Here is a 13,642-nt window from a genome sequence, read left to right as displayed (position 1 = left end):
CACGGCCAACATTAGTGACGATTATTTGAACCAGTCTTGAGCCTCCCCTAGGTCGACCCGACCTCAAATGAGTACCTGGCGTGATGTGTAAACAACGTCACTGGGGAGACAAAGGCAGCCGGGCGTCTCACCCCTGCGCATGCCGTGCGGGCCTTCTTAGGTGCTACTCGCTAACAGCACTTGCCTAAACAGTCTGTTAATGCTTTACGGGTGTTATTTTTATATTTGTCTTTGCTGTGTAGTGGACAGCGTGGCGCAGCGGTTTCGCACGCTGCGCTACGAACCCGGTGACCTGAACTCTATTCCCGGTCGCCGGCTAACATCAGTGGCAAGTGGTATTAAAACCGGCCCTTGATCCTCTGTGCCGACTCGGACTTGAATCATCAGTCCCTGGTCCGGAGAGCATCGCTCCTGGCCACACCACGCAGGTCGTGCGCCGTCGCGAATTTAAGGGCGCTGCCGTGGCGAGATGTGAACTACCTCGCCTGATATACAGGAGGTCGTGGGTTCGATACCGACCCTGATGCCTGCTGCTGTATATTTTGAATTTGCGAATCTGTCTCCCTGTGGTTGCGTGAATTTTTTTTTTATCAAAGTCTCTCGTTTTTTTTCCCCTCCGCATTTAAAATCAACATACTTTTAGAGTATTTGGCTGCTATCAATTTCCACATAAGGTACTTCTCGTTGAGCTATTATTTGTGGCCAGGTCGCTTCTAAAGAAGAACTGCATAGCTCAGTGGGCCTTACCTTGTAAAGAATAATGAATAGGTGCTTGCTAACGCCTGTGGCCCCACAACAGTCTATTCAAGGCTACACGGTGAGTGCGTGGGTGTGGGGGAGGGAGGGAGGGTCCCGGCCTCTGTGGGTGAGAGTGCACAGACTAAGGTGAGTCGAGGGGGTCTCGTGCCCTTCCCAATGTGGCGGTGGGGGCGGGAGAGGGGGGGGGACACCCCGCCCGGCGCGGTCACCCGTGAAGGGGACCCTGCTCGAACCCCCAAGGGGACCCTGTCCACATCCCCAGGAACCACGCGTGGCTGCCAAGCTATTAATAACACCACGCGCTCGACTCCCTTCCTCCCTACCCCCACCCGTATTCAATTACGGATCCAATGATTAACCCCTAAACGATTCGACGAATCGACGCATTCGATTCGCGAAGCAATTATCATGTTTCTACACTCGTGTGGCGACATCATCTGCATTGGTGTAAGCCTGACCGTGACACGCGCGATTCGTGGTGTCGTCAGCTTAACGTACATACATCTACACGCGCAGGGAGCTCGTGTCAATCCACTGCTGGATGAGGCGCACCCCCCGCCCTCCGCGGGTCGACGAATGACCATACTTCCCCAAGCCCAATGGAATCGACCAATTGTGGCATCCACCCAACACTCACCGGCTCCCTCCGCGCGCCCCATCTTCCATCATCCCCCATCCTGGGAATACGCCGTTGTCTCCTGCAACTGTGCGAGCAAGCGCTGTGAATTGGTGGGGAGAGTGCAGGGGGGGGGGGGGGAGTGCGGGGGGGGGAGTGGCGTCGGGGGAGTGGAGGATTTGGACGGGGGGCTGAGGGATGGGGGGAGTAGCGAGTAGCCCAGGGGCTCCCCCCCCCCCCCCACCATATCGCGCGAACGAATTGACGCGAATGTCAGGTGTCACGCGACAACAACGAGGAGGGGAAGGGTGCTGTCACGTGTGCTGTCACGGGTGCTTCTCCAGGCACGCGCACGTGACCGCTGCATCGATTAGACTGCACGGCGGTGGTGCCGTGTGCAGAGGCGGGTGACAATCCCCGACGCGACGTGCACAAGAGACGCCCGATTCTCTTGGGATATGTTACAGGTGAAGCGGATTTATATTGAAACAAAAAATACTACTGGATGCAGGCCTCCACATGGCGGTTGTCTCGTGGGGGTTTGTGAAGAGCGCACGAGGTAGTTGTAACCCGTTCAGATATCACCTGCCACGGACTCTAGTTACACGTGGGCGGATATCGAATCCGGTGCCACAGGGTTCGTAGCGCAGTGACCCAATCACAGCGCCACCGCTCCACCCAGGGTTCGCGCTCACTCGCTGCCAGGGAGTGGACGACAGCCCGACGGGCCGTGCCGGTGACGGCTCCGTGGCAGCCCGAGGAGATGGCCGGCCCTGAAAGGAGGGCGGCCCCGTGGAGATGCAGCGACGAGATGGCCTCGTGCGCCACGGGGGAACGAGATGGAGCGTGGCGGCACGGGAGAACGAGATGGATCGTGGCGCCACGCACCGCAGGACCGTGACGGATTGCCGACGGTGTCCAGAGGAATTCATCGAGCAGTGGATAGACCACGGCGCGTAATGATGTCGACGACGACGACGCAAATGCATCGCATTATTGGCAGCGACCCAATTTTGAATGGCGATACTTCGTATGCAAAGGAGACCTGGGAGAAATCGAGGGCGATCTACAATAGCGACGTTAAATCGCATGTCAAAATATACAAGAGGCGTTAAGTCACGAGTCGAAACGGTCCAAGTGTTACTAATGGTAATTCAATACATTAATGGCACTTAATATGTATGCATATGTGTGTGTGTATACATAAGCCGCAGTTTAAACACTCGAGACACTGCATTTCAGCGGCGCTCGTTCAGTAACTCGGACAACGGCCCTGGCGAGCCTCGTCCCGAGAGAGACGCGGAGACGCGGCACCTTGCCCAGCCTCTCCGCAAAACGCAGCGCCGCCGGTGGCCGACTGCTCCCCACATTCAATTACCTCGTCATCGCGCGCGCTCGTGTCCACGGTAGCAATCACCCTCTTGATTTCCATTCTAATTAATCGCTGTTATGTCTCTTTTTTTTACGCCGCGCGTCGCAATTTTAACCCCCTCCCTCCCACCCACCCACCCCCTCCCTCCCACCCACCCCCTCTCTCATCTCTCTCCTCCCTCGCTCTCGCACCCCCCAAACCCGGCTCCCTACCACACACATGAGGCCCTCCACTGCAGCACCCACCCCCAGAAATAAGCCCGGCTCTCATTACGATTGCACCGCACCGAGGCTGAGAACGGCACAAGGTTACGCATTTTGGGGTCCCGATCATCCTTTCGAAACGAACCCTAATGAAGTCCACACAGGATGCCGCTGTCGTCATGGGGGGGGGGGGGGGGTAATTCGAGATGGCGCGTAACGCCAATCACCGCGGTTAGAGGAACCCACTTCATTGGCTCCGAGACAGCCAATTAATTATAATTAACCTATGCGGACTTCCATTCAATAATAATGATCGCAAAGCAAGGATTAATAATATCGCGGGGCTCAGCGGAATCGTCATTGTAAGTAACATTGCGGGGAACACGGCGAGAATGCGAGTGGGGTGGTAGGGGAGGGGAGGGAGGCGATGGAGAGACAGAGGGGGCAGGGAGAGAGGGTGGGGGGAGGGACTGGGGGGCCGCTGCGGGTTTTAGTGCCTGAGGTTGAGTGGGGGAGTTTAATCTCATCCAGGTCACCTTCACCTCCAGATCCACCTGAACCCACATCTACATTTGCGCTTAACAGCATTTATACAGTTCCACGTGGTGATCAGCCCACTTCGTTGGGATATCATTTGTGGGCATGTTGCTTCTGAAAAAAATATATAGCTATATAGCTCTGTGCGCCTTGTAAAATAAAGAAATAGACAGTTTCGTAGTTAGAAAAATAGTTAACATTCCAGATCCCTAACATCATCTCATCCAGCTCCCCTGCGCTGCAGCCTGTGGTGTCACGTTTCCACGTTCGCCCGTGCCAGATCGAGACTCTGCAATAGTTGCACCGGTTGACGCCTCGTGACCTCCAAAGATTATTGCTCTCTTCGTCTCATCCCATCCCACACTCGTGGAGCGGGAGGTCTCATCCCATCCAACACCCCCCCCCCCCGTCTCGCCCCACCCCCCCCCCCAAATTGACGCAAGTGGTGAAATCGATCGGGTTTGGGGGAGCGACTGCAACCACAGAACCACGCCATTTCATTGAGCATTTTAAACAATCTCACTTAATTGTCTCTAATTAATATTGCTGTGGCGAGAGTTTATTTACAGTTTTATATCCCAGTTTTTTTTTAGCTCGCCTCGTTAAATTGGCTGTGGTGGGGGAGGAGAAGTGGAGGAGGAGGGGGAGTGGTGGGGGGGCGGAAAGGTTTCTGTGGGGGGGGGGGGCAGATGGGTGAGTGGGGGGAGGTGGTCGAATCGTTACGTAATTAAGTTCCGTTTCGAGCGCTGCCGCGACTGCCCTCTAGCGGTCGTGGGACATCACAGAGAGGGCAGCGCCGAGGGCGAATGAATGCCCCCTCTCTGCTTCTCTTGCTGGGATCCTGGCACCGAGGTGCCTCACTCAATTCGCGAATAGTGATGGGGGAGTGGGGTGGTATATTCATTAACTCCACGTGCATCGCCGTTCTAATTAGCGACACGGTCAGCCCACGGCGGCGGCTTTAATTAAAGATCACCTCCACGTCGTATCAAACGAGGAAGGAGGCGCGCACGGAATTGAAGAGGGGCGGGGGAAGGTCGCGCCTTCTCTGATGCTGCTCTTAAGGTCGTGCTGCGTGGTGATGGCAGGTCCCTGTGCCTCGGTGCAGACTCCTGCCACCCGTAACGTGTGACGCAGGTAGACGGATAGGCGAACGGGCAGATTGAGAGATTACCTTTGCTTGTTGTCCCCCCACTGGTGACGACCACGTCATTTGGTGACGCGGCAATTAAGTCAACCACACCATGGCCAAAACGTGAAGGCACATGTGGTAGGTGACGTTTCGGGCAATGACCCTTCTTCGCGGCCCACATAGATGAAGGATAGTTGCATGAAACGTCGCCGATTACACGTGTTCCTTTTTCTTTTATAGGTCACAGTGCCACAGACAGACGCGTGTGTTGAGTTCGTTTTCATGCCCCGGTGAGAGCCTTGCGTGCTCAGTAATTGTAGTTGACATAACGATGTGCACGCACACTGCATCATCACGCGTACACCATCTATGGAGCGTCGTCGCTGTAGCTGCAGGTGACTCTGCACCTGACACACTCGTGGCGTTTTAGGAGACTCGGCATCTGCATTTAAAACCGCGGAGACCTGGGGTTTGCATCTACCTGGGTCACCTCGAGTTATATAAATACACAAATATCGTTGCGCGTGAACGCCATGCAATAATGATATCACGTCACTGCAGTGCCCACATCACCGAATCACCCACCTATCCACCCCCTCCCCTCCCTCCCCGCATCATTACCGCATCATTATCATCATTACTTCTTACAACACATCTCTCTTACATCATCACATCGCTCTTACATCATCACTGCGTCTGGAACATCCTCGCCGCATCTCACGCGCTACCGCTCGTCACAAATCATCAATGCACACATCTCGTCATCATCATCATCCACATCATCACCGCACCTCCAACATCGCCAAGACTTCTTATCGCGGGTTGCGGTGTCGTTATCTGCGTGCCCGTGCCGAGGCGGCCGCCCTCATGTTACTTGTCATGTACGAAGACAAATATCCCCCCCCTCCGTATAGCCTGAACAGACTGTTGGGGCAAGTTATGTTAGCGAGCACCTGTGAAGGCCGGCACGGCACACGAGGGGTTAGTGGCCAGGACCACGTCCGGCCGCCTTTGTCTCCCCAGTGGCGATGTTTACACACCACATCGGGTACTCATTTGAGGCTGAGTCGGCTTAGGGGAAGTCCAGGACGAGTTCAGGTAATCGTCACTGGTGTTGTCCGTGAGAGCTGGAGTCGAACTCGGATCGCCGGGTTCGTAGCGCAGCGTGCTAACCGCTACACGACCGCTTTCCACTTGTCAGTACACACACAGAGACAGGAAGTCTCGTGTTCATTCTGTGTACATAAGCCCTGCGCCACGTGTACACACACAAAGCCGCATGTACTCGAGCATTAACCTATTTATACACACACCCACTAACCCACGTGCACACACACACACACTAATCCACGTGTACACACACCCACTAACCCACGTGTACACACACCCACTAACCCACGTGTACACACACACACACACTAACCCACGTGTACACACACACACTAACCCACGTGTACACACACTAACCCACGTGTACACACACACACACTAATCCACGTGTACACACACCCACTAACCCACGTGTACACACACACACACACTAACCCACGTGTACACACACACACACTAACCCACGTGTACACACAGACACACTAACCCACGTGTACACACACACACACACACTAACCCACGTGTAAGTATCCTTTTAAACAAGCGACCTCTTCGCGTTTCGCGAGCTGCAATTTCACGCGCACAGCGCAGAAGACGCAGAGCTGTCCGGGGGAGCCCGTTAGGAGAGCGTAAAAGTGAGAGGTTTGGGGGTAGCGCAATGGGAGCGCATGGGGAGAGCGCGAGAGGAGGCCGCTCTGTCGCATCCTCCGTCTCGAGAACAAACACGAGCGCGCCGCGTTACCCCCACCCCCCCACCCTGTCTCCCGGCCGTCGCGAAAATCTCGCAGCGCCGTCTCGAGGTCGTGTTTCACGTCCGACCGTCGGTGCCGATTGATCCTGAGACCCCCCCCCCCCGGGACAGGAGCCAAAATCAAACGCGAGCGGAGCGACACTCGGCGTGGCCGCGAGCCGCCGGTGTTTCGCCACGGCGGCGAGCCCCGCTCTGCGTTCGAGAGAGTGTGAGTGAGCGAGTTAAGTGAGTGAGTGAGTGCACGAGGGTGCGTGTGAGTGAGTGAGCGAGTTCATAAATGAGTGCATGGACGCGCGTGTGTCTGTGTGTCAATTTAGACGAGTGGCTGTATCAGTGATTTATATAAATACGCGAGTTAACAGTGTTTGCAAGATAGGGAATGTGTGTGCGCGCGAGAGCGAATGAGTGATTGCCCGAACGAGCGAGCGAGTGTGCAAGTGGCCGTGCTTGTGCGAGTCGATGAGCGCCCCAGTGAGTGAGTGTGCGAGCAACAGTGAGTGAAGGTTTAATTAGCATGAGCGAAGGTGCTAGCAGGTGACAGGTGCGAGTGGGTGAAGGTGCTGGTGGGCGAAGGTGCGAGTGTGCGAGGGTGCGAGTGTGCGAAGGTGCGAGTGGGCGAAGGTGCGAGTGGGCGAAGGTGCGAGTGGGCGAGGGTGCGAGTGTGCGAAGGTGCGAGTGGGCGAGGGTGCGAGTGTGCGAGTGTGCGAGGGTGCGAGTGTGCGAAGGTGCGAGTGGGCGAAGGTGCGAGTGGGCGAGGGTGCGAGGGTGCGAGTGTGCGAGTGGGCGAAGGTGCGAGTGTGCGAAGGTGCGAGTGGGCGAGGGTGCGAGTGTGCGAGTGTGCGAGGGTGCGAGTGTGCGAAGGTGCGAGTGGGCGAAGGTGCGAGTGGGCGAAGGTGCGAGTGTGCGAAGGTGCGAGTGTGCGAGTGGGCGAGGGTGCGAGTGTGCGAGTGTGCGAGTGGGCGAGGGTGCGAGTGTGCGAAGGTGCGAGTGGGCGAAGGTGCGAGTGGGCGAAGGTGCGAGTGGGCGAAGGTGCGAGTGTGCGAAGGTGCGAGTGGGCGAAGGTGCGAGTGTGCGAAGGTGCGAGTGGGCGAGGGTGCGAGTGTGCGAGTGGGCGAGGGTGCGAGTGTGCGAGTGTGCGAGGGTGCGAGTGTGCGAAGGTGCGAGTGGGCGAAGGTGCGAGTGTGCGAGGGTGCGAGTGGGCGAGGGTGCGAGTGTGCGAGTGGGCGAGGGTGCGAGTGTGCGAGTGTGCGAGGGTGCGAGTGTGCGAAGGTGCGAGTGGGCGAAGGTGCGAGTGGGCGAAGGTGCGAGTGGGCGAGGGTGCGAGTGGGCGAGGGTGCGAGTGGGCGAAGGTGCGAGTGGGCGAGGGTGCGAGTGGGTGCCCCTTGTGAATGAGCGATGATGCGTGGATGCACGAAGAGAGCCGAACAACGCGCGAGCCGGCTAACGAGGTAGAGTGATGTAATTAGCATGAACGCGAATGAGCTAGCGCACGTTTCAGTTTAACCAACGCGTGCTTGCGCGAGTGAATGAGCAAGCGAGCGAGCGAGTGAATCGATGTGCAGAGGTAGCGGATGAGCCAGTGAACGTGCGCTTGCATCTTTAGCAACAACCGCGGACAGTAAACCCGGCCCCGCACGCCGCGGGGCCCCGCACACCGCGCCGGCTTTTGCCGATCCGCGCTGTTCGAGACGCGCTCGGAGAGGTCGCGGATTCGCGCTCCGCTTCATTCAGCGCGGCCACTGCGGCAGCGCTCGCACGCGGTCGGTTTCGCTAGGGCCGGCGGCAGCTCTCACCCCCCTTCTGCTGCTGCTACTACTACCACAGGATACCGCTATTGGTGCGGAGATTAATGGGTGGTCTACTGATGATGAGCGCAGCAGCGGTAGCTCTGGTTTGGGACTGATCCCACATCGTTTCTCTGCATCCCACACAGCCCCGCCTCTGAGCAGGTGCACAGGTGCCGGTGAGCGGCGATGACAGGCGCATTTAGCTGCCAGCCCCGTGTGTGCGTGTGTGTTTGTCTGTGTGTGTTTGTGTGTGTGTGTTTGTGTGTGTGTGCGTGTCTGTTTGTGTCTCTGTCTGCACGGGAGCAGCGGTGTGGCTGTTAGCGCGCTGTGCAACCAACCTGGCCACCCGAGTTCGATCCCGGCTCACGGTCAACACCAGTGAAGATCATCTGAACCGGTCCTGGGCCTCCCCTAAGACGACTCAGCATCGAATGAGTACATTATGCGGTGTGTAAACATCGCCACTAGGGAGACAAAGGCGCCCGGGTGTGGTTCTGGGCACCCACCCCCTCGTGTGCCGTGTCGATCTTAATAGGTGCTCGCAAACAGCACTTGCTCCAAAAGTCTATTAAAGCTATACGGGGGATCTTTGTTTTTCTTTCGATGCGTGCACGTGTGTGCGAGACCATGCGACGCGTGTGTGACTCGTGCATTTTGCGTGCGCGTGTGTGCGGCGCGCGCGCGCGTGTGTACATGCGGAGTCGATGTGCGCATATAACAAGCGCACGGAATGTGTGCGCGCGCTTTGACACGAGTGTGTATATGCATGCACCTTGTGATGAACGCGTGTGCACGTCGTGCGTGTCTGTGTGCGTACACGCGAATGTGTGGCGAGCGCTGACGATGCCCATGGCCATATACACACACACATCAGCGAACACGGCAAAGCCTTCAACATCTTGTCAAGCAAGTCTCGCTCTTTCAGAAGCTGCGCTATTGAGACCGCACGCACGCACACACGTTGGAGGCGCCGCTTCGAATAACAAAATTAGAGCGACTGAAACCCTCTCGCGCGCCCTCTCTCCCTCCACGTCCAACTGCGGAGTCTGGGGTAGTGGTGGGGAACGCCGAGTCCTTCGGCGGCAGGGAGGGAGAGGCGAGCGCGACTGCGCAGTCGCCCGAGACGACACGCTGCCAGGGAAACAGCCGCCAATGCGATTACTGCGCCCGGAGCTGAGCCTCTCGCCCTCCCCGGCTCCCCCACCCCGTCTCCCTCCGTGCCGCGTCCGTCTTGCGTCGTATTGGCGTGGACTCGCTCGTGATGCGGTCACTGGGACTTGAGCAGGGAGGATAGATTACAACTCACTATGACAGCAGTAGCAGCAGCAGCCGCCGCGTACTGAAGAGCGCTGTCCTTGCCGATCGCTCGCGTAATTAACGTTCTCTTCCCTGCGTTAGAGGAATTAAGAGAGAGAGCAGCAGCAGCAGCTGTAGCGGTTTTAGCTGGACGAGTGTTGGCGGTGGAAACACGTCGGGGAAATCGATGCGCTTTTGCGCAGATTGGACTCGCAACGGCGAAGTGACAAAATGTAAACACATCGTGCGCGCACGTCCGCTCCGGTCTGCGTCTCCGCGCGTGTCCGTGCTTCTCTGCGTATCTGCGTCTCCCCGTTGTCCCCATGTGTCCGCGTCTTCCCGTGTCTGCGCGCGGTGTCTTCGCGTATCTTTCTGGGTCTTCGTGTCACTGTCTCCACGCGCATCTCTGTCCCACCGGGTGTCTCCGGGCGCACGGCTGCACGGGTCGCATTCAAAGCGACACTCGTCCCTTTGCCGTGGAAATTACCCCCCCCCCCCCCGCGCTCCCTCTCCACCCCCCCGCGCTCCCTCTCCATCCCAGCTCGCCGATCACCGGTCCCGAGACCGGCCCGGAGCGGTCGCACCCCAACCCCTCACCCACTCGCACCCCAACCCCTCACCCACTCGCACTCCTTACCTGGCAGGAGTCGCCTCTCTCCGCCGCGAAGCAGCTGAACACGAAAGTAGAGAAGTCGTCATCTTGTATAGGAGCACAGGTCGCCATCGCTCGCTCTCCGCGCAGACTGGCGGCCCGCGGGAACGCGCGCGCTCTCACGCGCTTCGTCTGGGTGCCTCCCCGTCTCCCCCCTCTCCCTCTCTCGACGCTCTCCCTCCACTGCTCCTCCTCTCGCCTCCCCGCCCCACGTGATCCCTCTACTGTACTGGTGGTGCACGCGCACGCAATAGGAGCACGCGCGCGCACGCGTCCGGCACCGGGAGCGGGGAGAGAGGAGGTGGGAGACGTGAGGTGGGGGAGGCGGCGGTGGGTTTGGTGTGTGGGATGAAGGTGGGAAGGGATCCAAAGAGAAGGAGGAGCGGGCGAGGGAGAGGTGACGGTAGCAGCAGTACCGCAGAGAGAGAGAGGGAGAAGTGGAGGGAGGGAGGGGGTGATGGAGGGGAGGGATGGGGGAGGACAGCACAAACTGGGGGGCAGCAGATGGGGGAGACTCGGAGAGGAGCGAGCCCTGGTTTGTGTTGTCGTGTTGTTGTTGTTGTTGGTCAGTAAGACGCGATGGGACACGCCTGTCATCCGGCGCTTTTTGTGACAGTGGGGGTTGGTGGACCACACGCAGATTTTTGTGAAACTCCCAAACCCGCCGGACTGCGAGGTGGCCACGGGATGGCAGTACAGTAAGTGGGTTCGCGAACCCGGTCGGTTCGCATCCCGTGAGGCTTACCCCCTCGCGCGCGCCCTGGGGTCGACCCCTTGCGGGCAATCCCCGTGTCCTCCACACACGAACAGGCCGAACGTCTCCGTTGCAGGAGTCTCACGCGGCAGGTCAGACACTCGGCTACGCCTTCCTGTATTACACAATTGACTACAACAACAACAACTCAACAACGTTGGTGGTGGTGGTGGTGGTTTTGAGAGAGAGAGACGTCATCATTGCTTTGGGCATCAGCAGCAGCAGCAGCAGCGCTGTGGAGTTTGCTCAGGAGCGGTGTTGCTGATTTATTCCGATCCCACGCCCACGATCACTCCGCGTCTCAATGTCGTTCTTGTGATTATTGTTGCCGTTTGCTGTTGTTGATCCTATTGTTGTCGTGCGTGCCTCCACATGAATTAAATGCAAAGCTGGGCGTGCGTCCGTGTTTACTTCGGGGGAGCGGTCGTGTAGCGGTTAGCGCTACGCTGCGCTATGAACCGGGCGACCCGAGTACAATTCCCGCTCACTGGCAACATCGGTGACGATTACAATATCTACACCGGTTCTGGGCTTCCCCTAGGTCGACTCAACCTCAAATGAGTACTTGGTGCGGTGTGTAAACCTATGACGGCCGTGCAGGCCTTCATAGGTGCTCGCTAACAGCACTTGACCACACAGTCTGTTAACAGGTTATACGGGGGATCTTTGTCTTTACCTCAAAGTGCACCTAGCATGGCACAAGCGCCGTGGGGACGTCACCGACACAGCGTGGTGATGGGCGAGTGTTGTTGTTATCCGTGTGCTTGTATATGTTTGTGTTTGCCTGAACATCAGCATCGGGAAGAAAAAACGCGGCCGGGCGTGGTGCCGGCCACCCACCCCCTCGTGGTGTGCCGTGCCACCCTTTGATAGCTGCTCGCTAACAAACCTTTCCCTCGACGGTCTGTGAAAGTTCACGTGGGGGGGGGTCTTTGTCTTCGTGTGTTCCATGTGTTGGGGAGTGCTGGCGCAGTGGTTAGAGCACGGCACTACGAACCCGGCGATGCGAGTCCGGTCGATGGTAACGTCAGCAGTGAGTCATGCTTGGACCGGTTCTAGGCATCCTCGAGGTCGACCGAGCCTTAGTGGGTGATCCTAACAGCCACAATAAGCCTGTAAGGAGGGTGTGTGCGCGATCATTATACATCGTACACGCGTCTCTGTGTGTGCTTGAGCGCGCGTGCCGTTATGCGCGAGTGTATGTGAGCGCGTACTTTGTGTGTTGTATATGTTCATTCGTGTGTGCGTGTTTCTCTGCGCGTGTCACTGTGTGTGTGTGGTGCGCATTGCACAGTACGCGTGCCCCAGCTCTGTGTCCGGCATTCTCCTCGTGTGTTTGTGGACCATTTTGTGTTGTTGTTATTATTACGGGAATCGCGTATAACAACAACAACAATAGCAGCAACGACGATGACAGTGGGCAGAGCGCGTGGGTGCGGATGAGCCGGAGTTGTTGGAGCAGAGATGACACCTGGTGCATTCATCGCCGGGCAGTACCTGTCGCTTCACCCGTCCTCGTCACGTGGCGCCGCGCACCTAGCCTGGCACAGGCAGCGTGGTGAAGTCGCCTGGTTGGCATGGATCGTAGTGCAAGGAATTAAATGCCCCCCCGCCGCCCCAGCACTCTCTCTGTAGCCCGGCGTCTTGGGGTGCCTCCGGCCCGTGGGCTGTCGGTGCAGTTGCGCTGCCTGCACACTCGATAGTCGTGTTCATGCAAATATCGTACACGCAGAACTCCATTCTGCGGCTCCACGTCTTAAAAAATAAACCCATCAGCCTATTGTATTTTCCAGACAAATATGTAAAATGGTAGGTTTTTTAAAGTAAAAAAACTAACGCCAGGCCGATTTCGACCTTCTGGGTCTCATCAGCAGGGTGAGTGAGGTTTGTTGGATTACGAGATGTATCCTTGTGAGAGCACTCCATATAAACTGGGGGACCCCGTTCAACGCATACAACGACGCACTCCGCAAATTCATGATGACTCTGTGACTTGGTGGTGTATGTCTGCGCGCGCGCGCGTGTTTACTCAATTAGATGTTATGTTATTGCTAATTAATGTGTTGGGCTTAGATTTGCCAAATACCTTTGCCAAACAAGGAATTATCTCCAGTAAAGGCACAAGCGAATGGGGAGGGGAGGCGGGTGAGGTAGTGCAGCACAGAGTAGCAACTCGTCATCATCATCATCAGCAATGGTCAATCCACTGCTGAATAAAAAAAAAGGTAATTCTCAAGCCGCAGCAGCCACTTCTCACCATCATCCGATAACGCATTTCACCTCGCGCCCGCGCGCGAACTGATTTCATCGTTCCATCTCCCCGTCAGTAATTGATTGTCGTACGCGTTCCATTCCTTGGCTGGCTAGCTGGAGTTAAGCACCGCCCACGTGTTTGTTTCATTAAGGGTTCACATCCTTTTGTATTCATCATCATCAGCAGCAGCCGGGCTGTAGACCATTGAGACACGTGGCGTGATGCCAACAGAATTTCCTAAAATTTCCGCTCGCCCCCCACCGGTCCCTTACCCCCCCCCCCACCCACCCCCTTCACATCGGAGTGGGGGGGGGGGTGATCCCCACCACCTCCCCCCAAGCCCCCACGTCGCCGCGAGTGCCAATCAAGCGGCACGCGTGACAGTCATTACCTAATTGGCATTTAAATTGAGAAGCGGG

General features: G+C 57.3%; 1 protein-coding gene across 1 annotated transcript in view; it reads right to left on the bottom strand.

Annotated features, from left to right (window-relative positions):
- Window positions 1–10,359, bottom strand: part of LOC133343530 (peroxisome proliferator-activated receptor gamma coactivator 1-alpha-like) — a 156,911-nt gene extending 146,552 nt beyond the window's left edge. Inside the window, exon 1 of the mRNA XM_061553201.1 lies at window positions 10,201–10,359. Coding sequence (XP_061409185.1) covers window positions 10,201–10,287 — 87 coding nt within the window. The 5' untranslated portion in view covers window positions 10,288–10,359. The remainder of the gene's footprint in view (window positions 1–10,200) is intronic.
- Between the last annotated feature and the right edge of the window lie 3,283 nt (window positions 10,360–13,642).

This window comes from Lethenteron reissneri, chromosome 17 (genome assembly GCF_015708825.2).
Source record: "Lethenteron reissneri isolate LAM-NWPU_2019-01 chromosome 17, ASM1570882v1, whole genome shotgun sequence".
Classification (NCBI taxonomy): Eukaryota; Metazoa; Chordata; class Hyperoartia; order Petromyzontiformes; family Petromyzontidae; genus Lethenteron; species Lethenteron reissneri.
Note: the sequence above shows the minus strand (reverse complement) of the source record. Positions and strands in the feature narration are given on the sequence as shown.